Raw genomic sequence first — 25,339 nt, 5'->3', positions numbered from 1 at the left:
CACTGGGGGCATGTACCTGGCACTGGGGGCATATACCTGGCACTGGGGGGGGGGCATATACCTGGCACTGGGGGGGGGGCATATACCCAGCACTGGAGGCATATACCTGGCACTGGGGGGGAAGCAGGCACTGGGGGGGGGGGAATATCTGGCACTGGGGGCATATACCCGGCATTGGGGGGGCATATACCCGGCACTGGGGGGGAATATCTGGCACTGGGGGCATATACCTGGCACTGGGAGCATATAACTGGCACTGGGGGGCATGTACCTGGCACTGGGGGCATATACCTGGCACTGGGGGCATATACCTGGCACTGGGGGGGAATATCTGGCACTGTGGGAGAATATCTGGCACTGGGGGGGCATATACCCGGGACTGGGGGCATATACCTGGCACTGGGGGGGGAAGCAGGCACTGGGGGGGCATATACCTGGCACTGGGGGCATATAACTGGCACTGGGGGCATGTACCTGGCACTGGGGGCATATACCTGGCACTGGGGGGGAATATCTGGCACTGTGGGAGAATATCTGGCACTGGGTGCATATACCTGGCACTGTGGGGGAATATCTGGCACTGGGAGCATATGTGGCACTGGGAGCACGGCCCTAGCAACAAGCACTACCCACTAGCAACGAGCATGACACCCAGTGCATGAAACCCCTGGCAACGAGCATGACATCCTGGCACCGTGCATGGAACCAAGTGCATGAAACCCCTGGCAACAAGCAGGTAATTTAAAAGTAATTGGAAGCCTTACTGTAGAACTTAATGTGTAATGGGCATTACGGTGTGTGGCATAATGTATCACGGACATTGCGGTGTGTGTCATAATGTTTCAGGCATTACGGTGTGTTGTATACTATATCACGGGCATTGTGGTATGTGGTATAATGTCTCAGGATCATTGTGGTGTGTGTCATACTGTGTCACAGACATTGTATGTGCTATAATGTATCAGGGGCATTGCAGTGTGTAGCATAATGTATAACGGGCATTGCGATTCCTGGCATAATGTGTCACACGCATTACGGTGTGTGGAATAATGTGTCACAGGCATTACGGTGTGTGGCATAATGTGTCGGGGGCATTACGGTGTGTGGCATAATGTGTCGGGGGCATTACAGTGTGTGGCATAATGTGTAGGGGGCATTACGGTGTGTGCATATTGTGTCATGTGCATTATTGTCAGTGATCGCAAAAACGCGCTATGGCGCGTATTTTACCCAGAAACAGCCGCCCAGGACTCACATTTAGAAGATGAGCGGGTCCCACAGGACGCGCTCATCTGAATATGTGTTTGCATGTGTTAAGCCTGTCAGCGGAATGCAGGAGGTGACTGGCTGTTTCCTCGGCCAATCACCTCCTGTAGTCTCCATCCAATCACAGCCTGCAGCATCTCCCGCTTTGAATCCTGCTCCCCGCCAGCACATGAATCTGTGCTGCAGGGCTGACAGACTGGCCCCGCTCATCCGGCTCCACTGCCGCTCTGCCGCCAGCACCCTCCTCTGCGACAGGGAGTACAGCTCCGGATCTGCCCGCCGCCACCCCCCTACCCGGGACCCGCTCAACGCCCCACCGAGACCCGACAACTACCTTCCAGCAGGAGCCGGCCGGGCTGCGCAGCTCCCGCTGTAGGTAAGCAGTAGACAGTGCTGCATCGCCCCGCTTCACCTGGAGTAGCTGGTGCAGATGCGGGATGTCCGGGGGCTGCAAGCTCCGTGTGTGCAATGTGAGGCCGCTCAGAGTGTCAGGGCCTCACTGACACCATTTTTCTGACAGCACAGTGCAGTGAGTGCACTGGCACAAGTAGCCAGCCTGCGCCGCAGCATGAAGGAGCTATCTGTGAAATCGCAAGCAGAGGCTGGCAAGAAGGAGCTCCTCCGATCGCTTCCCCTGACGGGCTGGCCACTGCTAAATATACCAGTAATCAGTACAACTGTGCAGTGACACTGACTTTCCCATTGCACCTGGGGCTCCACTACTTTGACACAGTTGGAACTGATTATCGGTATATTTAGCAGTGGCCAGCCCGTCAGGGGAAGCGATTGGACGAGCTCCTTCTTGCCAGAGAACAGCCTCTGCTTGCGATTTCACATAGAGCTCCTCCAGGCTGCGGCTACTACAGGCGCAGTCTGGCTACTTGTGCCAGTGCACTCACTGCACTGTGCTGTCAGAAAAAATGGTGAGTGTCAGTGAGTTGCTGCTGGGGGCGGAACCACTTGTGTCAAACGGCTCCTTCGTGCAACTGGAGGTGATAAGTGAGTGGTTACTGCAATGTGCCTCAGTGCTCTACCAGGCGCATTGTGTATAATAACGTGCTCTACCAGGCGCATTGTGTATAATAATGTGTTCTACCTGGCGCAATGTGTATGATAACGTGCTCTACCTGGCGCAATGTGTATGATAACGTGTTCTACCTGGCGCAATGTGTATGATAACGTGCTCTACCTAGTGCAATGTGTATAATAACGTGCTCTACCTAGTGCAATGTGTATAATAACGTGCTCTACCAGGCGCATTGTGTATAATAACGTGCTCTACCAGGCGCATTGTGTATAATAACGTGTTCTACCTAGTGCAATGTGTATAATAACGTGCTCTACCAGGCGCATTGTGTATAATAACGTGTTCTACCTAGTGCAATGTGTATTATAACGTGCTCTACCTGGCGCATTGTGTATAATAACGTGTTCTACCTGGCGCAATGTGTATGAAAATGTGCTCTACCAGGCGCATTGTGTATAATAACGTGTTCTACCTGGCGCAATGTGTATGATAACGTGCTCTACCATGCGCATTGTGTATAATAACGTGTTCTACCTGACGCAATGTGTATGATAACTTGCTCTACCTAGCGGCAATGTGTATGATAACTTGCTCTACCTAGCGGCAATGTGTATGATAACATGCTCTACCTGATGCAATGTGTATGATAACTTGCTCTACCTAGCGGCAATGTGTATGATAACATGCTCTGCCTGGCGCAATGTCTATGATAACGTGCTCTACCTGGCGCAGTGTGTATAACGTGTTCTACCTGGTGCACTGTGTATGATAAAGTGCTCTACCTAGCGGCAATGTGTATGAAAACGTGCTCTACCTGGTGCAAAGTGTATGACGTGCTCTACCTGGTGCAAAGTGTAAGACGTGCTGTACCTGGTGCAAAGTGTATGACGTGCTGTACCTGGTGCAAAGTGCATGACGTGCTGTACCTGGTGCAAAGTGTATGACGTGCTGTACCTGGAGCAAAGTGTATGACGTGATCTACCTGGATCAGTGTGCATAGGAGGTTCTACCTGGTGCAATGTGTATAAGCGCCACTACTGTGTGGTGTAATGTGAATTGACACTATTATGTGGTCACGCCCCTTCCCTATGGGGAATCTGCCTGCCGCTATGTATAAAAATGGGGAATCTGCCTGCCGCTATGTATAAAAATGGGGAATCTGCTTGCCGCTATGTATAAAAATGGGGAATCTGCCTGCCGCTATGTATAAAAATGGGGAATCTGCCTGCCGCTATGTGTAAAAAGGTAGAATCTGCCTGCCGTAATGTGTAAAAAGGGCACGCTATCTGCCGTTATGTATAAAAGTGTATGGTGTCTGCCGTAATGTGTAAAATGGGGACACTGTCTGCCGTTATGTGTAAAATGGGGACGCTGTCTGCCGTAATGTGTAAAAAGTGCACGCTGTCTGCCGCTATGTGTAACGAGGGCACGCTGTCTGCCGCTATGTGTAACGAGGGCACGCTGTCTGCCGCTATGTGTAACGAGGGCACGCTGTCTGCCATTGTGTAAAAAGTGTATGCTGTCTGCCGCTATGTGTAACGAGGGCACGCTGTCTGCCGTTGTGTGTAAAAAGTGCACGCTGTCTGCCGTTATGTGTAAAAAGGGGAATCTGTTCGCTGTAAGGAGTAAAAGGGTCTCTACCTGGTGTAGTGGTGCTACTGTGCGGCGTAATTTGAAGAATGGAGACTACTGTGCACCGTTTTATGAATTGGTATTATTTTGTGGACACACCCCTTCCCCACGAAGCCACGCCTACGGCGCGCACTGCCCATGGGGTGGACTTGGATGGGATGGGGGGGGGGGCCCAAAGCATTTTGTTGCACCTGGGCCCACCGCTTGCTTGTTCCGCCACTGAGAGAGACTACTTACATTTGAAGAGGATCTTCCCACTCCTCTGTGGTACTGCAGTCTTCTGGTTCCGTGTAGCCCCGCCCCCTTTTTGCCCGTGAAGCTCCGCCCCATTTTCATCCGTGAAGCTCCGCCCCCCTTCGTCCGATCAGTTAGGGCAGGATGTACTCAGCTGCCTTCACTGCGCTCCCTTTGACATTCTCCATGGTAACAGTTCTCCTCCCCCAGCCAGCGCTGCCATACGCTCCCTGTTGTTTTGTCCCTGGGTTTCCCCTCGCTGGTATTACACTTGCTCCGCAGCGGCAACTCAGGTCTCAGCCTCGCTGATGCCACGCTCCCCCTTTGCTATTTTCTTGTGCATGCGCACATGCCACAGCTTGGGATGTCTGAGTGGCCGCGGCGGAAAAGAGGCGGAGCAAGTGTAATTCCAGCGAGGGGAGGCCCGGGGAGAAAACAATGGGTAGCGTATGTTAGCGCCGCCTGGGGGAGGAGAACTGTTACCGTAGAGAATGTCAAAGGGAGAGGAGAGGAGGCTTTAATCTTCTGGCGCCGCTGCCTGTCATACAGTGACATGCACAGCAGCCGGCAGCAGGGGGGGGACAGGACGGCGCAGCAGCGGGGATGCAGTACAGGGAAAGCGCCTCTCCTCCCTGGCGCCTACCTGCATTGCATCCCTTTGCTGAGCGGGTAGCGCCGGGTCTGCTTCTGTTATAATTTCACAGTGTGCATATAACAAATACGGGTGTAGTACGGCTGACCGGCGGTCAGGAGACCGCCGGTCAGCTTACCGACGCCGGGATCCCGGCAGCATGCCGACGCCGGGATGCCGGCGGGGAGGGGCGAGTGCAGCAAGCCCCTTGCGGGCTCGTTGCACACGCTGCGCTCGCCACGCTGCGGGCTCGGTGGCGACCTGCGGTCGCCACGGGTTCTATTCCCACTCTATGGGTGTCGTGGACACCCACAAGTGGGAATAGTCCCTGTAGGTCGGCATGCCGACCATCGGGATAGTGAGCCGTCGGGATGGTGGAGGAGGTCATGTGACTGTCGGTCTCCCGACCGCCCGGTCACATGAATACCACCCAACAAATACAGATTTAGGAGCAGATGCAATTGCCAAAAGGTGTATTTTAAATTAAACAGCACATGTGAAAGCATGTTTTAGTGAAGCCTTTGCTGGCTGCAGAGTACACGGATAATTACAGAACAGATTCCCTTTGAAAATGCAGAGCTACTGTACAGGAGACTTCACACACTGTGGCAGAAAATACTTGGTAAATACCGTAGAAATATGCAGGTATGCTGAATGCTGTGAGACAGAGTTCAGAGAATAGAGTACCAACACTGATAGATCAACACAGGCAGAAACATCACATGGCAGGTATCAAACAATACAGAACATTATTGGACATCAATGTCCAGCCATTATTAATGATGGGACATGGCAGACTCAAATAGGCAGATGTCAGGTGCAAACCATTATTGTGATCAGTAGCAAACCACCTGACCAATGACCACAGACCAGAATAGGGCTGAAGCGTTCAATCAGGCTCTGGGGGCCTCTGGTGGTGTGGAATAGAAACTGCCAGGAAACTTGCCAGAACAGAGTCTTTACACTATGTCCCCCTTCAGAAGGCAAATTTCAGACACCATAGGGTCATGTTTTCTTGTTCTTCTCTTTGCCTTTTTATTTTGGCTGTGGCTGCAAGACCTGATGGTTGGAAAAACCTCCTAGTTACTGCATCATGAAATAGAAGTAAGATCCTGCATTGCAGGACTTTAAAGTCAGTCAGAGCATCTTTTCAATCCAGGGTCTCTCCTCTGAACTCCCATCAACACAGAAGCTATAATGTACTGATAGGTTACATCTGATACTGCAGCTCAGTATACAAAGCCTGGGGGTAAATTTACTAAGATGAGAGTTCTATTTGAGATGGGATGTTGCCCATAGCAACCAATCAGATTCCAGGTATTATCTTCTAGAAGGTGCTAGATAAATGAGAAGTAGAATCTGATTGGTTGCTATGGGCAACATCCCATCTTAAATAGAACTCCCATCTTAGTACATTTACCCCCTGGTGTGCTGCATCTGGTACAGCTGAGTGCTGTGGAGCAAGGCTGAGCCAGAGTTCAGGGAATGGAACCAAAGCACTAAAATTTAACATAGGCAGCCGATACATCACATGGCATGCATGAAACATCACTGAACATCAATGACCAGCCATGAATGCTGGGACATGGCAGACTGAAATAGGCAGGTGTCCGATGCAAACCATAATTGTTATAAGTAGCAAACCACCTGACCAATGACCATTGAACAGACTAGGCCTGAAGCTCTCAGTCAGGAGGCCTGGCGACCCCTGGAGGCAGGAAATGGAAACTGACTGGAAACCTGCAAGAACAGAGGGACATCTTCACTATATTACTATATTATGTTAAAATAAAATAACATGACTTTACATTTTATAACTACAAACCACATATATGCTATCGTTACAACTCCATCGAGTTTAAGCATACACGTGTGTACTTCTAGGAAAATATATGTCCTTGCGTCTTTTCCTACTTATATTTTAGGCACCTACGTCTGTTTTGTTCATCCTTTCATATTGAGAATAAATACTATATTTGTGTATTTTCATTTCATTGCAGTTAAATAAGAAGCTATGTAGATATTGTAATATGCAGTGGTGTAAAATCATTATTTTTTTACTCTTCTAAAAGCATCCAGAAAACACAATATTTTGTATAGGAGGTTGACCACCTACAAAAAATATGACCAAAGTGAATGTCTTGGGTTGATTTATGGTGGAGTTTGACTGGGGTCTATTTTGTCCTGATTTGGCATATTTAAATGTTGGCAGGTGTTGTATACTGCAGAGGCCCCAAGTGAGCAAAACTTGAGATCACTATACTAGTGTTAGCAGTGGCGGAACGTGTGAGGGGTGGGCCCAGGTGCAAAATATAATTCCCCCCACATCCCGCGCCCCAAACCAAAATCACAGGCAAAGGGTAGCAGAGGGTGACAGCAGAATGCAGGGGGAGGCAAAGAGTGACAGGGGTACAAACATAATGTCCTTCACAGTGTGGAGAACAGGGGGCATAATGTACCTTGGTGGGGGCAGGAACACAGCAGCCTCTGCTCTGTCTGTGTTGGGGGCCCCCATCCCTTGTACTTTCCTCAGTTTGCCAATCGGTCAGGAAGACTCTGACAGTGCCAGTTACACCGGGTGTGAGCTGTCTTTAATTCACAGACAGCAGTGCACCAGAATAAATGTACAGCTGTCTGTTAATTAGAAGCAGTGTGTGACTGTGATCATCAGCGCTGATAGGTGGCAGGACTCCTCTATCAGCCCGGCACACACAAGGTCAGCCCTGTCTCCCTAAGGTAAGGGGCAGGTACCTCAGGCAGTGGGGCCTATCCTGCTCTCTGCACTGAGCCATTCATCTGACATTGCTCAAAGTGGCCTGTGAGGGAATAACTCATTGCTGGTCTAGGCAGTAGTGGGCCCTTTAGTCCTCAGCGGCCCCGGTGCAATGCACTTACTGCACCAATGGCATTTCTGCCTCTGAGTGTTAGTCAAAGTAATGGAGTGCGTATGTGCTCAAATCTCTAGTTTCCATCATTTATTAGTGCTATATTACAAACTGGCGGATGTATGAAAACATGACGACGCAAATTGCCCTCCATCATTTTTCAGTGTTCTCAAACCAAATGTTCCGATGCTCAAGAATCAGGCTGGTAACAGTGTGCATTGATAATGATGGCAGCTATATAAGCAAGCACGTGGACAGAGGCGGAACGGTCACTTAGCTGTTTGCAGATCAGCATTTCGAATACCTTGTTTCATATGGTCTACAGAATTAAACAGATCTTTGCATCTTGCATCACCTGTATGCTAATGACTCTGAAGTTTACCTTTATACCTTTTACCTTTACCCTGACCTCTCTTCCCCTGAGCCCTCCAACGTGTCCCCTCATGCCTGTCAGCCATTTTTCGTTGCATGTTCCACTGTTTCCTAAAAAATAACATCCCAAAAACTGCAGTTATCATCTCTCCCCCCTCCCCCTCCACCCCCCCCCCCCCCACCCCTTCATCTCCGTTTTGCTCCTAAACTTTTTTGTCTGGGTGTGATCCTTATTTCCTCAGTCATTTTCACACCACATTCAGTCCCTCTGCAAGTCCTGTCATTTCCACTGTTATGAACCACAAGCAGTGGTTCATTCCTGTTTGCATTCGGTTTATTAATTTCATGTATTGTAGTTCTTTTTGCATGCCAGGATTTCCATTGTATTTGTTTAGAAGACTCTTGTTGGCTGCCGGTGGTGAGTCTGTGTAATTGCAGCCTGTTTCTATGTGTTAAGTCTCACCTGTCTGATAGTTGATCATTATGAGGTGAGTCTCTGTACTGCAATCTGGCTCTGGTCTGTGTTACTCTCACTTGCAGCTATTTTGGTCATTACAGTGTGCCTGGCCTCCAGCCATCCTGATTGGGGCGTGTTCCCTTATTACCCATCTAGCTCTGCAGTTCTGAGCTGGTGATAGATGTTTTGTTAAGAGACCTGTATGTTCCTGATTAGTGTCTTGTCCAGTATTGCATCTGTGTCCAGGCCCTGTCTGATACTGGAATCCTGTGTACTCAGCTCTGTCAGAGTCCGGAGCTTCTTGTGAGCTGCTTCCTGCCCTGGAGCATTCCTGTCCTGGAATCCTGAGTTACAGTCTACATTTGATCCTGTAATCCTGAGTTCTGGTGTCCTGTGGCCTGCTGTTGGAATCCTTCCAGCTTTCCATTCCTGTGAGCCTGTGTCTGCGGCCTCAGGGTTCCCGTTCACCTGTATTAGCACCGGTGTTGTGAGTAGCGGCTTTGTCGCACCTTACAGCCTTGGCCGTAGCTTCTTGTTATATTTGCTTTGGATTTTCTGCAGAGGGTTCTGTGTATGCTGTCATCGCCGATACACAACAGTATTGTGTCAGCGTGTGGTCAGCATTTCCTTTGTTGTAGTTCGTCTTGGCGGCTGAGCCGCACATACTTGTGTTTGAGTTCTGTAGTTGCCCCTAACTCGGGATTCTGTTTAGTTAGAGGTTCCCCTTGTTTTTGCCCCGTCTCAGTTTACGCCTTGTCTCCAACTAAGAGTTGGGCAGACATAATCCGCCCTTCAAACGCGGCTGCCGTGGGCCCAAGCAAACATAGTCTCGCAGGCGTAGACTGACCACGTGCGTGGAACAACAGAGTCAGGGTTCTGTAGGGGTTGCTGCTGAACTCCGTTCCAACTCCAGCATTACGTTCCTGTACTTGGGGCTCATCCGCCCAGTTTCAGGAGTACCAAGTACAGTGAACGTAACATCCACCTCTCTAATATTTCCTGGATCAGCCCCTTTCTCGGCTTGGAAGCTATTACAGTTATTTTCCATGACCTCAATATGTGACAACTGTGATCTACTCTTCACTGGCCTATCGATCTGTCGATCTACCACCGTGCCTTAATTCAGTCTTCCCCAGCTCCAATACCAGACTCATTTTCCTAATCCATCTCTCCACCTATGCTGTCCCTCTCTGCCGCTGACCTCATTTCCACACATTTACTCACCTCACTCTGCCAATGACTACAGTTCCCAGTCTCTGGAATACCCTTCCTAGCTCCATTAGACAGTTCCATCATCCAAACTTAAACAAAAAGTACAAAAAGTAAAGTTTCAAATTGTGCCCTTAAAACTTATATCTTCTTAGAAGCTTCCTCCTCCCCTTACTCTCTGATCTCTGCCATCCCCAAATCTGCTCCTCTCTCCTTCTGTGTGACCACCCATATCCCTTCTTTTATGTAAACTCTTACAAGCAGGACCCTCTCTCCTTTTGTGGCCTCTGACTATGGCCACACGCTGTACAACGGCTATGACTTTCTGGGTCCTGTGTAATAGGCATTCTCATGTTGGCTCTGAGGCCGTGGGACAGTATGTGGTGCAGTTCAGCACCCTTGCCTCTGAGCTTGGGTGGAACAATGAAGCCCTGGTTGCCGCATTTATGCAAGGGCTTTCACAGCAAATTAAGTATGAACTGGCATCCAGAGACCTGCCGACATCCCTGTACGACCTTATATACTTGTGTATCAGGAGGCATCACCGCCATAGAGTAAGAGTGCAGGAAAAGAAACAGTCACTACACTTTAGTTTCAAACTTGCTCCTCGCTTCACGGCTCCTGCGTACCTCCTCAAGAATCCATGCAAATCGGAAAATCACGTCTTCCTGCTGAAGAGAGGGAAACAAGGTTCAAGAATAAGCTGTGCTTATATTGTGGTGAGCCGAGTCACCTTCTTACCGGTTGCCCCAAGCATCCAGAAAACAAGAGGACCTAACTGATCGAGGGTTGGTAAGATTATATACAGTCCCATACACACCAAAAGAAAACGCTTCATCACAGTTTGCTATCGATGTGCCTTTGCTGCTGGAGAAGCCTTCTGAACCACTCAAGGCTTTTCTGGATTCTGGTGCCAATGCCAACTTCATCTCAGCCAAGAAACTACAGGAGCATGGAATTCCTTATTTGTCTTTGCAGACTCCCCTCTGTATCATTGGTGTAGACGGGAATAAAACTTGCCCCAAACTTCAAATGTAACCATGCAAGTTGTTAATCTCCTGCTATATACTCCAGTTGCGTGCGGTGAGGTCAGAGGCTGGTGAGGCACTACAGCCATAATGTCCGCCGAATCCTGCCGATGACCCCTACCGCCGCCGAGCCAATGCCCACTACTGCCACTTAGCCGATGCCTGCTGCCACCGCCAATGGCTTACAAACTAGCCCACCATCAACTGACCCAGCCCTCCGCCACTAATTTGCACCTCAGTCCGATGCCGCAAATGCCCGCTGCCTGCCTGCTCATCATACTTGTGATATATTGTACATTTTTATAGAAAAAAATAAAAATTAGTGTTTGGGAAGGGAGTGGGAGGAGGACATGAATGCAATTTTGTTGTCCAGGGCTTCCATTAACTTAATGGAGAAGGATCTGAATGGGTTAAAAAATGTAAAAAAAAAAATGCGTGAGGTCGCCCTTCCTAAGTATAACCAGCCTCGGGCTCTTTGAGCCGGTCCTGGTTGTTTAAATACTGGGAAAAAATTGGACAGGGGTTCCCCGTATTTAGACAACCAGCACCGGGCTCTTAGACCGGTCCTGGTTCCAAAAATACGGGGGACAAAAGATGTAGGGGTCCCCCGTATTTTTAAAACCAGCACCGGGCTCCACTAGCCAGGGACATAATGCCACAGCCGGGGGACACATTTATGTAGGTCCCTGCGGCCGTGGCATTACCCCCCCCAACTAGTCACCCCTGGCCGGGGTTCCCTGGAGGAGTGGGGACCCCTTAAATCAAGAGGTCCCCCCCTCCAGGCACCCAAGGGCCAGGGGTGAAGCCCGAGGCTGTCCCCAGCACCCCTGGGCGGTGGGTGCCGGGCTGATAGCCATAAGTGTGTATAAAAAAGAATATTGTTTTTTGTTGTGGAACTACAAGGCCCAGCAAGCCTCCCCCGCTTGCTAGTACTTGGAGAACCTCAAGTGCCAGCATGCGGGGAAATAACGGGCCCGCTGGTACCTGTAGTTCTACAACAACAAAAAATACCCAAATAAAAACACAACACACACACCGTGAAAGTAAAAATGTATTAAAACACACTTACACACTCACACATACTTACCTACATCCCACGCCGGTCACGTCCACTTGTCCAGTAGAATCCAATAGGTGGTTCCTGTAAAAATGAGAGAGAGATCACTTACCTACATCCCACGCCGGTCACGTCCACTTGTCCAGTAGAATCCAAAAGGGGTACCTGTAAAAATGAAAATTATACTTACAAACAAAGTAATCCACAGGAGGAGAGAGAGAGAGAGAGAGAGAGAGAGAAAGAGAGAGAGAGAGAGAGAAATTAATGAATATTATGCCCTCACTGACGCGGGAAGACGTTAGCACAGACAGGGGAGAGTGCTGCTGCTAACTGGGATGATGGAGCAGGCTCCCCCAATAGTTGTGAGCCTAGTAACTGTACCCCTAGTAGCTTTGCCCCCTGTAGCAGTGCCCCCAGTAGCAGTGCCCCGAGTAGTTGTGACCCCTGTAGTTGTGCCCCCAGTTGCTGTGCCCCTTGTAGCTGTGCCCCCTGTAGCTTTGCCCCTTGTGGCTGTGCCCCCCAGTTGCTGTGCCCCTTGTACTTGTGCCCCTTATAGCTGTGCCCCTTGTTGTTGTGCCCCTGTTGCTGTGCCCCTTGTTGTTGTGCCCCCCAGTTGCTGTGCCCCTTGTAGATGTGCCCCCCAGTTGCTGTGCCCCTTGTTGTTGCGCCCCCCAGTTGCTGTGCCCCTTGTTGTTGCGCCCCCCAGTTGCTGTGCCCCTGTTGCTGTGCCCCTTGTTGTTGTGCCCCCCAGTTGCTGTGCCCCTGTTGCTGTGCCCCTTGTTGTTGCGCCCCCCAGTTGCTGTGCCCCTGTTGCTGTGCCCCTTGTAGTTGTGCCCCCAGTCGCTGTGCCCCCAGTAGTTGTGACCCCAGTCGCTGTGCCCCTTGTAGCTTTGCCCCTAGCTGTGCCCGAAGTAGTTGTGCCCCCTGTCGCTGTGCCCCCAGTCGCTTTGCCCCCAGTAGCTGTGACCCCTGTAATTGTGCCCCCAGTTGCTGTGCCCCTTGTAGTTGAGCCCCCCAATTGCTGTGCCCCTTGTAGTTGTGCCCCCCAGTTGCTGTGCCCCCAGTTGCTGTGCCCATTGTAATTGTGCCCCCCAGTTGCTGTGCCCCTTGTACTTGTGCCCCTTATAGCTGTGCCCCTTGTTGTTGTGCCCCCCAGTTGCTGTGCCCGTTGCTGTGCCCCTTGTTGTTGTGCCCCTGTTGCTGTGCCCCTTGTTGATGCGCCCCCCAGTTGCTGTGCCCCTGTTGCTGTGCCCCTTGTTGTTGTGCCCCCCAGTTGCTGTGCCCCCCAGTTGCTGTGTCCCTCTTGCTGTGCCCCTTGTTGTTGTGCCCCCCAGTTGCTGTGCCCCTGTTGCTGTGCCCCCCAGTTGCTGTGCCCCTTGTTGTTGTGCCCCCCAGTTGCTGTGCCCCTCTTGCTGTGCCCCTGTTGCTGTGCCCCTCTTGCTGTGCCAGTTGCTGTGCCCCCCAGTTGCTGTGCCTCCCAGTTGTTGTGCCCCTCTTGCTGTGCTCCAACACAAACACATAAAAAAACCACACACACACACACATACTTACCGCTCCTGCAGCGCTGTCCTCCGTCCGTCCTCCGTCCGTCCTCCGTCCGTCCGCCGCCGGCTCGTCTCTTCTGTACTATGGGAGAGACGTCATGACTCATGACGTCTCTCCCATAGTAGCGGCGCTGGCTGCAGCGGGCGCCCACACAGCCCACGGCGCCTGCTGCAGCCGGGAAGGGGGTGATTGGACAGCGGATCCAGCACTGGATCCGCTGGGCCAATCACATCTGGACACTGACAGGGGCGTTCATTCATCGCACGCCCCTGTCATTGCGGCACCAGTATAGGTGCCGCTTGTCCATTCATTTTCAATGGGCTTTCACAGCCCATTGCTGCGCCCCGCCCCCTGCCCGCCCCCCGCTGCCCGGAGTTTTAATGTTAGCAGCGAGAGGCACCTCTCCCGCTGCCTCCCACCCTCACAAGCAGCCACAGGGGGGGAATTATTAAAATAAGGAAAAAAGATATTGATAACAGACTCTGTTATAAATATCTTCTTTTTATTATTTTAATCATTATGACAGGGGAGGCACTGCCTCCCCTGCCTCCCCTGACTGCACGTCCCTGATATACTCCCATCATCTGAGAGTCCAATTATTCTGGGTCTTCCATGGATATGTCTATATGCTCCTATATTAGGCTGGAGTGGACCCCAAATATTGTTGTGATGGTCTCAGTGCCATCAGAGATGATTGCTGACTATCAGACCTCCACATAGTTACTGTATTCAAAGGTCATCCATCTCTCTAAAGGACTCTACTATCTCCATATCAGTCCTTCAGAGATGTGTTCAGTATAAAAAATGTTGAAACACTACCCTCTCATCGGGAATAGGCCTAAACTTTTGACCTGTTACATCGGAAAGTTTCTCTCAGAAACTCGTTTTGAAGTGATCCCAGTAAACACTGAAAAGAAACTGTGACATAATTTTAATAGATGATGATTTGGGTATTTTTATAACATCACCCTGTAACAACCTGATTGCGTTTTAGTTGTCAGATACAGAAAAATGTGTACTTAATATTATTGAGGTTGATAGAACCATGACTATTGACCATCAAAAACATTTTTTATACATAGTATATTGACAACCTAAATATATCCATGCAGTGATATTGTCTTTTCACAAATAACACCTCACATTTTGTAATGTAAAGGGATTAGGCTAAATTGGTGACACTTATAGATGGGAGCATACAAGGACTAGTAGCGTCCTAGACACCATACCAAAAAGTAAGACAGCGACCACATCTTTTAATGAAACATTTTATTTCACATATTCATACCTCCCAACATTGCTGCTTTGGGTGTCAGGACTTCAGCGTGGCGTATCAGCACCTGCGCCTGAAAAGGGGTGTGGCCTCAGGAAAAGATTTAAAAATTTATTAAAACACACTTACACACTCACACATACTTACCTACATCCCACGCCGGTCACGTCCACTTGTCCAGTAGAATCCAATAGGTGGTTCCTGTAAAAATGAGAGAGAGATCACTTACCTACATCCCACGCCGGTCACGTCCACTTGTCCAGTAGAATCCAAAAGGGGTACCTGTAAAAATGAAAATTATACTTACAAACAAAGTAATCCACAGGAGGAGAGAGCGAGAGAGAGAGAGAGAGAGAGAGAGAGAGAGAGAGAGAGAGAGAGAGAGAGAGAGAGAAATTAATGAATATTATGCACTCACTGACGCGGGAAGACGTTAGCACAGACAGGGGAGAGTGCTGCTGCTAACTGGGATGATGGAGCAGGCTCCCCCAATAGTTGTGAGCCTAGTAACTGTACCCCTAGTAGCTTTGCCCCCTGTAGCAGTGCCCCCAGTAGCAGTGCCCCAAGTAGTTGTGACCCCTGTAGTTGTGCCCCCAGTTGCTGTGCCCCATGTAGCTGTGCCCCCTGTAGCTTTGCCCCTTGTGGCTGTGCCCCCCAGTTGCTGTGCCCCTTGTACTTGTGCCACTTATAGCTGTGCCCCTTGTTGTTGTGCCCCTGTTGCTGTCCCCCTTGTTGTTGTGCCCCCCAGTTGCTGTGCCCCTTGTAGATGTGCCCCCCAGTTGCTGTGCCCCTGTTGCTGTGCCCCTTGTTGTTGCGCCCCCCAGTTGCTGTGCCCCTTGTTGTTGCGCCCCCCAGTTGCTGTGCCCCTGTTGCTGTGCCCCTTGTTGTTGTGCCCCCCAGTTGCTGTGCCCCTGTTGCTGTGCCCCTTGTTGTTGCGCCCCCCAGTTGCTGTGCCCCTGTTGCTGTGCCCCTTGTAGTTGTGCCCCCAGTCGCTGTGCCCCCAGTAGTTGTGACCCCAGTCGCTGTGCCCCTTGTAGCTTTGCCCCTAGCTGTGCCCGAAGTAGTTGTGCCCCCTGTCGCTGTGCCCCCAGTCGCTTTGCCCCCAGTATCTGTGACCCCTGTAATTGTGCCCCCAGTTGCTGTGCCCCTTGTAGTTGAGCCCCCCAATTGCTGTGCCCCTTGCAGTTGTGCCCCCCAGTTGCTGTGCCCCCAGTTGCTGTGCCCATTGTAGTTGTGCCCCCCAGTTGCTGTGCCCCTTGTACTTGTGCCCCTTATAGCTGTGCCCCTTGTTGTTGTGCCCCCCAGTTGCTGTGCCCGTTGCTGTGCCCCTTGTTGTTGTGCCCCCCAGTTGCTGTGCCCCTGTTGCTGTGCCCCTTGTTGTTGTGCCCCCCAGTTGCTGTGCCCCTGTTGCTGTGCCCCTTGTTGATGCGCCCCCCAGTTGCTGTGCCCGTTGCTGTGCCCCTTGTTGTTGTGCCCCCCAGTTGCTGTGTCCCTCTTGCTGTGCCCCTTGTTGTTGTGCCCCCCAGTTGCTGTGCCCCTGTTGCTGTGCCCCCCAGATGCTGTGCCCCTTGTTGTTGTGCCCCCCAGTTGCTGTGCCCCTGTTGCTGTGCCCCTCTTGCTGTGCCAGTTGCTGTGCCCCCCAGTTGTTGTGCCCCCCAGTTGTTGTGCCCCCCAGTTGCTGTGCCTCCCAGTTGTTGTGCCCCTCTTGCTGTGCTCCAACACAAACACATAAAAAAACCACACACACACACACATACTTACCGCTCCTGCAGCGCTGTCCTCCGTCCGTCCTCCGTCCGTCTGCCGCCGGCTCGTCTCTTCTGTACTATGGGAGAGACGTCATGACTCATGTCGTCTCTCCCATAGTAGCGGCGCTGGCTGCAGCGGGCGCCCACACAGCCCACGGCGCCTGCTGCAGCCGGGAAGGGGGTGATTGGACAGCGGATCCAGCACTGGATCCGCTGGGCCAATCACATCTGGACACTGACAGGGGCGTTCATTCATCGCACGCCCCTGTCATTGCGGCACCAGTATAGGTGCCGCTTGTCCATTCATTTTCAATGGGCTTTCACAGCCCATTGCTGCGCCCCGCCCCCTGCCCGCCCCCCGCTGCCCGGAGTTTTAATGTTAGCAGCGAGAGGCACCTCTCCCGCTGCCTCCCACCCTCACAAGCAGCCACAGGGGGGGAATTATTAAAATAAGGAAAAAAGATATTGATAACAGACTCTGTTATAAATATCTTCTTTTTATTATTTTAATCATTATGACAGGGGAGGCACTGCCTCCCCTGCCTCCCCTGACTGCACGTCCCTGATATACTCCCATCATCTGAGAGTCCAATTATTCTGGGTCTTCCATGGATATGTCTATATGCTCCTATATTAGGCTGGAGTGGACCCCAAATATTGTTGTGATGGTCTCAGTGCCATCAGAGATGATTGCTGACTATCAGACCTCCACATAGTTACTGTATTCAAAGGTCATCCATCTCTCTAAAGGACTCTACTATCTCCATATCAGTCCTTCAGAGATGTGTTCAGTATAAAAAATGTTGAAACACTACCCTCTGATCGGGAATAGGCCTAAACTTTTGACCTGTTACATCGGAAAGTTTCTCTCAGAAACTCGTTTTGAAGTGATCCCAGTAAACACTGAAACTGTGACATAATTTTAATAGATGATGATTTGGGTATTTTTATAACATCACCCTGTAACAACCTGATTGCGTTTTAGTTGTCAGATACAGAAAAATGTGTACTTAATATTATTGAGGTTGATAGAACCATGACTATTGACCATCAAAAACATTTTTTATACATAGTATATTGACAACCTAAATATATCCATGCAGTGATATTGTCTTTTCACAAATAACACCTCACATTTTGTAATGTAAAGGGATTAGGCTAAATTGGTGACACTTATAGATGGGAGCATACAAGGACTAGTAGCGTCCTAGACACCATACCAAAAAGTAAGACAGCGACCACATCTTTTAATGAAACATTTTATTTCACATATTCATACCTCCCAACAGTGCTGCTTTGGGTGTCAGGACTTCAGCGTGGCGTATCAGCACCTGCGCCTGAAAAGGGGTGTGGCCTCAGGAAAAGGGGGCATGGCTTCGCTGGGATGCCGAGATCGCAAACCACACCTCCCAATTTCATCATTGAGGGGACATGTGAGCTGCTGGCATGCCCCGAGTCCCTCAGACTCCCGAGTCCCTCTGACCCCCGTGTATAGATGCTGTGCGCATGCGCACAGCGTCTAATCACTGCTGCTCTGCTAGTCAGTGCAGCGACTGACAGGAGCCTCACAACTGCCCCACCCACCGTGGGACATTGCAGCCCACAGGTGGGACAGTCCCCAAAAAACGGGACTGTACCGTAAACATTGGGACAGTTTGAGAGGTATGCATATTTTCTGTACTTTTGCACATCTTTTATTTTACATATTTTGCAAAACCGATGAGATTTCCAATATTAATATTTTAATGCATAACATTTAATATAGTTCTCCTTTTTATTGTTTGTGTACACCATGGGATTTTGCGTGAGGAGAAGCCGCTGCATCGGAGCCCTTCCTATACAGATACAGACACACGCAGCGTAGGACTGGCTGACCGGGGAACCGCCTCCCGTCTGTTTATGCCGGGACAATGTTTAGAAGCACCTGGCTCTTTATACCTACATTTCAGGTGACTGCCGGTGCGTATGCAGAGAACCAGGTGCCTCTAAACGTTGTCCTGGCATAAATGGACCGAAAGCGGTTCCCAGGTCAGCCAGTCCTCTGCAGGACACACGTACTGTAGGGATACAATGGCGCACACCAACTTGATCAGTGTAATCTAGCAATGTAGTTTTGGCACTCCCACTGGTTTTATATGTGTGAATGAGTTGCACAATTTCAGTGATAAAGTTGCTTGGTGCGGCCGAGTTGCTGGGGACCTGGCGCAGCTGAAGATGCAGTAAGAAAGGACAGATCTGGACCTTCTGCATATGTGTATACTTTCACTGATTACTTGCGTACTATTGCTTGCTTGCCAGAAGTGAGCATAAAATGCTCAATAGGCAACATCACTTACTAACCACTGAGTGCCACCCTAATCCTCTCCTATTGCAGTGTGACACGTCAGAGCCTGGCGTCTCCAGCTGATGAACCACATCTCATCACATTTATATTTCTATTCTTTTTACATAGACAAATGAAGCCACTGGGTAATGACTACAGAAGAAATGACAGAACTATCCAGGACCAATACTATGATAAAGTATGTATTATTATTTCTATAGCAATTGATAATTAACTGGTCACATGTATCTTTAATTGTGCAGAACATGGATATTAGAACGATTTCTTTGTGATACCTTTTGAAGGGCGTTTATGTCCAGATCTGTGATTACATTGTTTATCACACCCCATGCAGCAGGCGGGTTTATCTGGTCAAAGAGGGCCGCACATGACAGTGAGATGGCAATGTGTCATCCCTTCCGGCTAGAGTTGCCTGGCTGCCGCATAGTTTGAAGTCTTGACTAATCGTGATTAATGAGATTTAAGTGTAAAGTATCATTTTCTTGCAATGACAAGAGAGCTATGGATCTAATGCGCCCTACACACTGGGCGATATTACTGCAAGATATGAACGATCTCGTTCATTAATGAACGAGATACCGTTCATATCTGTCAGTGTGGAGGCACCAGCGATGAACGATGCATGGCCCCGCGCTCGTTCATCGTTGGTGCCCCGTCGCCTGTGCATGCAGGCCAATATGGACGATCTCGCCCATATTTGCCTGCATTGCTATGGAGCCGAGTGACGGGGAGTGAAGAAACTTCACTGCTCCCCCCCCCCCACCGCCGGGTCGCCCGTCTGCCCGTGTCTGTAGGGCCCATAACTTGCCGTGATTTGCAATGGCAGCTTCAAATCTGCTCAACCAATTCATTATTTACAGGAGCACTTTTAATACTAGCTGTTATTATATTACCCTCTAATGTCTGTCTTTATCTTTTCAGGTGTTTTTCTTGAAGACGCCTTGTTCATAGACTCCTATCATCTGTTCTATAACATAACTGGAGCTTCATGAGTTTCCTACCAAACACGCCGCCCTTGAGCCGTAACTGTGCTTACTATCGCATGTCACGCGTGCTACTTCTTACATGTATGGCTGGCCAAGAATTCACCAAAACAAATCACACTCGGAGGCAGAAGACTGACATAATGTACTTTGAAACAACATCCAGTGTAGACGGAAAATCCTAACATGCGCTAGATATGAGGAAATGAACTTAAGACTTCTAGGAGAAGTGGGAACCTCCCACAATGGGAACCCATTACAGAACTTGAAGATTAAACCCAGTGACTTGGAAAACACATTTAAAAATGTCAAATCTAAAATTATAATTTAAGAAACACCCAGAAAATGATTGAGGTGCGTTCAGATGGTTCTACAGTCTCTGAGTTGTTTGTATAAAGCTACTTTCTCTGGCTTTAGAGTTCCAGTCATTGAGACTACTCAAGCAACTTGCTTATATGTGTTGGTCTTTCACGAATATGAACAAAACACACAAACAGCCAGTTATGCTATTATTCTGGCCCATGGTTTCTCGCTGTAAGATATCATACCTTGCTCCCCGCGTGTAAAGCGGAAAAAGACTGCGACGCCTTTATACTGTAGCTCTTCATACAGTAAATGATTCCGCACCCATGAACTCATGCCAAATGTGAAATGGATTTTATCGGTTTGCTTGTATATTTAATACCAGTGTTATTTTCTTCTTCTTCAATTATGGGGGAAATTCAGGACAAAATTTGCACATTTTATTTTCATTGCTTCAGAAAACTAAAAGCATTTAGCATTTTTATTGTTATTATTAATGATATCTTATGTCATCACTATCACCGTATTTTGTAGAGCCAGTGAATGTGTCTTTATGTCGTCTACCAATGTTCTATTCTAGCTAGTAATTATTAAACTCCTTTACTTGTGCTCACTTCATGAGTTTTCCCTATATTTTAGCTAATTAAAGAAAAAGACGTTGAAACTGCAACCTAGGAAAATATGTTCAGCAATTACAGAAATATAGACCAGAAATTGGCATGGAACAGAGATAATCAAAGTTTATATGCAATTAAAATGTAATAAAAAGATTTTATACAAATCACACGCCTATGACCAGCCAAGATAAGACTTCACTGCGGCAAATAACACAGTTAAAAGTCAAAGCACTTGCTAGAGAGAATATAGGAAGATAAAACAAAAAAAGGAACTGCGGAAAGTTTAAAGTCTGGTAGTATAAATTCAATCAAAAGTTTACCTATAATTTAATACTGATGTATCCAGATTAGAACATTTTATCCAAATGCTGTCAGTTAAGACATCAAAGGCAAACAATATTCCTGGGGCAATAGATCATGGCTGTATCCTTCAGCTGCCGACTTAACTTATAATGTAACCCACAGATAGTGTCATGTGTGGGAAGGACTGGTAGATGCTTCCACTGTATTAAACAATAGGAGAAGTCCCAGAGTCTGTGCAGTTGATAACGAGATTCAGTAATAGACTTGGTAGGACAAATTGGAAGTCTCTCAGCAAACAGACACACTAACTGAAGCGTTTCTTTACTGTGACCAGTGATTTCATCAGATGCAAGTATACTTATACATATTCTGTTATGCTGAAGATTATTTATCACAGGGGGAACAGGAAGCCCCTCACAGCTCACAGCCCAAGGGGGTCACGTGCTGTCCTACTAATCAGATCAGATGGAATGCACTGTTCATTAAAGGCCATGTTACTAATCCACCATAAATTGAACTTTTGTTTGAGCTGCATTGACTCTCTTGATCTTATAATACTTCACAAACAACATACAACCCCTTATCTACTTCATCTAACATACAACCCCTATTAGGTCCAAAGGCACTTTATTTATTTAACCCATTAGATCCGTACTGCCTTTGACAAGACATATTAACATACCATTTTAAGATGCCAACTATCCTATTTTAAGGTGCGTCCCAGCATTTTGAAGTGCCAAAATGGGATGAAATAAGTCTCAAAATCTGATCCAACCTGAAATGTGCACTTTAAAGGGTTCAATAAATTAACCATTAAAACTGAATAGGAATAATATATAACAATGCTCATTCTTTCTTACCCTATATATCTCAACCCCCACTTACCGTCATATTTATGACCATATTAATTAAATATATTGTGATTATCTTTATAATGGAAGGTTTGCCATAGTTACACATTAGATCTACTGTGTTGCAAGGTAACTGTATAAGAGGGAGCAGTATTTGTGTGTGTGTGTGTGTGTGTGTGTGTGTGTGTGTGTGTGTGTGTGTGTGATAGATTTCATTTTCAATGTTCATTCTAACTACTCTCTTGCACGTGTGTTAAAATAATATATACGTCAAGGAGGGAATTCAATTAAAGGAGAAAAACCATTGGGAGTGAAAAACTGAAGTTTTTCGCTATTTTGCCCGATATTTCTGCTGTATTTTTTGGGGGAGCCAATCCAGTTTGGCTGCTCATAAAAAAATAAATTTTCTGCCGAAAACATACAGGTTCAGTGAAACAGACCTGTTTTCGTCTGAAAACGGGCCTGTTTTGGGGCATTTATTTCTCCTGCCCCATAGGCTGTGGGTAACTAAATCCCCCCCTAAGTCTGTACTATTTTTCAAAGTTGACAAGGAAGATTGTGACACTTCATATGGAAGTTTATATTTAAAGGAAAACTTCCTTACATGTAGCCCACACGCTGAGGTCACCTGGCAGCTATCCATTGGGCTTGGTAATTACAGTGACCTGCTTTCCCATGGTCCTCCAGGACTGACTGAACCTGACTATGAATGTAACTTGCGGCAGATGGCGGTTATAGATGCTGCAGAGAGTAAGATCTGTCTCAGCAACCTCAACCTGGAGCATAAAGTGCAATAACATGAAAACCACCTGCAGCGTGTAATCAATGTTTAATGCATTGGAATAGTCATAATAGTCTGATTAAGTCCTAGTTGCCTACATTTAAATGTTATTCTTCAACATATCAGAGCACAAGATGCAATCGAGATGCGTTCCGCTGCATAGCATATGCCACTCTTGTATGCTACAAATGACATTATCACTGTTTCCAATTGTAAAGCGCAATGGAATTTGCTGCGCTATATAAGAAACTGTTAATAAATAATAATAAAATAATAATAGTTTCTGCTGATGTTAACACATACTTGCCTACTTTTGAAAAGCAGGGAGATAGTGAAAGTAACACCTATAACCGCAGACGTGTCCTGCTACATCTGAGAGACGCGTAATAACAGCGACTGACCTCCAAATGTACACTTGCTGCAGCGGCCGCCGGTGACTGACATCACAACTGGGCGCGGCACGTGTTGTGGCGTCAGACACAATACATTGGGCAGACGATGGGTAAGTGTGTAAAACCAATGGTCAGATGGGTCGGCAGTCCGTCATCCTAGTGTGTATCCAGCTTAACATTTACATCAGCTTTCATTGTATGTTCGTTTTTTAAATGACCATGCAATACCTGTAATGGTGTATGCTAAGAGTTGTAAACAAATAAATAATATATTTTATTACATTTGCCTCAATTAATGCCCTGTGTCACATAACAATTGACATTAAACACAAGTGCTTACTCACCAATTACTATGAACCTGTCTCTTTTCTCTACTTCGCTCTCAGTATTTTTGGGATTGTAGTGAAATAATGTCGGACAAATATCTATGCGTCCTATATTCCTTTACTAGTTAGCGCAGATTCCCTTTACTTGTTCAGCGAGGAAGGAGAATTTTCCAATAAAAGTGTAACTAATTTCCAATGAAGATGCCAATTCTAGCACACGGCAAAGGGTCTGTGCTATTATTTAGAAGGTTTTGGTTGTTTTGTTTTACCATTCAGTCATTTGAATTAATTGCAAAAAAACACCAAAACTCTGTGCCATGGGAGCTGATGCTTAAGCAGGGCGCACACCTAAATGTATATCTGTCCTATCTGTCTGGTGTAAACAAAAATCTGGCAATGTGTGGGAGCAAATAACAATCAACCATTTTCTCTCAAGAGCTGGAAAACGGACAAAAACGATTGTTCAGATACTTTGTCTGAATGACCAGTGTCTGTTTTCCAGTGTTGGTTGTCATGGGTGTTGTATAGAAGATCCACACTGTCTAGATAGTCATTAGGTCAACTCCATATGGTCGACAGAGTCAAAAGGTCAACAGGTAAAAAGGTCGACACAAGTTTATTTAAGTTTTCTGGGTGTCATTTTGCATAACGAACAAAAAAGGGTATGGCACTGCGCTAACAGACTTGCTTTACTATGAATGCTGCTCAGGGAAGGAATGCGGAATCACTACCTAATTCCGCTGTTAGGATTGGAGTGTAAATAGCTCAGTCTTAATAAGTGTTGCAACGTCAGAAGTCACTGTAAATTTTGATATAAATTATTGGTCTCAAAGTTCGGGTATACCTTAGTGTTAGCTGTATTCCAAGTCCTTGGTAGTTCAGGTGGGTATTCAGGATGAATTGTCCCCCTAAGGCAGGTGAAGCTGGAGTCCGCCGGCGGAGATCCTGCAAAAGCCGTTTCTCAGCGCTGAACGGCAGTGTGCGGGATCGATTTGATCTGTAATCTGTGATCAAATCGATCCCGCACACTGCCGTTCATCCGGAATACCCACCTGAACTACCAAGGACTTGGAATACAGCTAACACAAAGGTATACCCGAACTTTGAGACCAATAATTTATATCAAAATTTACAGTGACTTCTGACGTTGCAACACTTATTAAGACTGAGCTACACATGGACTTTTAAATTTTGTGCCTGTCGGAAGTTGCAGAACCTGAAGTACATCAGAGAGGTTAAGTCGCTAGAAAGTGCACCTTCTCTGTATCTAGATAACACAATAAACAATATATACAGCCCTCTCTTTGAATATAATGGAGAACGTGTGGGCAATCAACAATAGTATATGTCATATGTGTTTTATGTAGTTTGTCTGTATGTTTACCGGTAATAGGTGTCACAACAACTAATTGCATATTGCACAAATAATCCTCTTGCAGTATAGCACCCTCCATTTCCTATTGTATATAGTTAATTATAGAGGATTTGCATATTTGCACATTTTGCCGCATGGTACTCTTTATTTCCTATTCTACATAGATATTCATAGAGGGTTCCCCTTATAAATTATGCATATTTATCATATTTACCGACAAATCCTTATATTGAATACACAGTTCTAGCCATACAGCAATTTTATTACACACTCCTCTTAAAGGAACTTTTTACATTTAATTAACGATTATAAGACATTGTTATTTATGAAATTTTAGAATAAAAGAAATTGTTTTTTTTCACGTGTCTCTCATCTTTACTAATCTTGCGCTGGGGAAAAAAAACCTATTTACACTGTCATTTTGCATGTTTGACCATATCTAAGCACAATCAGTGAAAATGTGTACGCTGGCCACGCTTCGGGCAAGGTGGCTCACTCTGCTGCCACTGCACTCAGCACAGGTTACCAGCGATGGCTCCTATCTTGTTGAAGTAGGAGGGCTGCAATTAGCGATTACCGGGTCTCTGCTCCTGGGTTGGTTCACAGACACCGCTGGGTCTCCGCTGCCTTGGTTGGTTCACAGACGTCAGGACCCAGTGTATGCGCAGTAGCGGCGACGGTACTGCACATGGTCAAAACC

The 25,339-nt window shown here is 47.6% G+C and overlaps 1 protein-coding gene across 4 annotated transcripts in view; it reads left to right on the top strand.

Moving 5' to 3' along the window:
• The window catches only part of FLT3LG (fms related receptor tyrosine kinase 3 ligand), a 262,486-nt gene extending 238,425 nt beyond the window's left edge, over positions 1 to 24,061 (top strand). For 3 of the 4 annotated variants that reach the window (XM_063942471.1, XM_063942470.1, XM_063942469.1), the window contains exons 8-9: positions 18,817 to 18,886; positions 19,630 to 24,061. In XM_063942471.1, coding sequence (XP_063798541.1) covers positions 18,817 to 18,837 — 21 coding nt within the window. In that variant the 3' untranslated portion in view covers positions 18,838 to 18,886; positions 19,630 to 24,061. The remainder of the gene's footprint in view (positions 1 to 18,816; positions 18,887 to 19,629) is intronic. The other variant, XM_063942472.1, reaches the window with a different exon arrangement.
• The last annotated feature ends 1,278 nt before the right edge of the window (positions 24,062 to 25,339 follow it).

The sequence above is a fragment of the Pseudophryne corroboree genome, chromosome 10 (assembly GCF_028390025.1).
Source record: "Pseudophryne corroboree isolate aPseCor3 chromosome 10, aPseCor3.hap2, whole genome shotgun sequence".
Lineage (NCBI taxonomy): Eukaryota > Metazoa > Chordata > Amphibia > Anura > Myobatrachidae > Pseudophryne > Pseudophryne corroboree.
The sequence above is the reverse complement of the archived record's forward strand: the minus strand, read 5'-3'. Positions and strand labels throughout refer to the sequence as shown.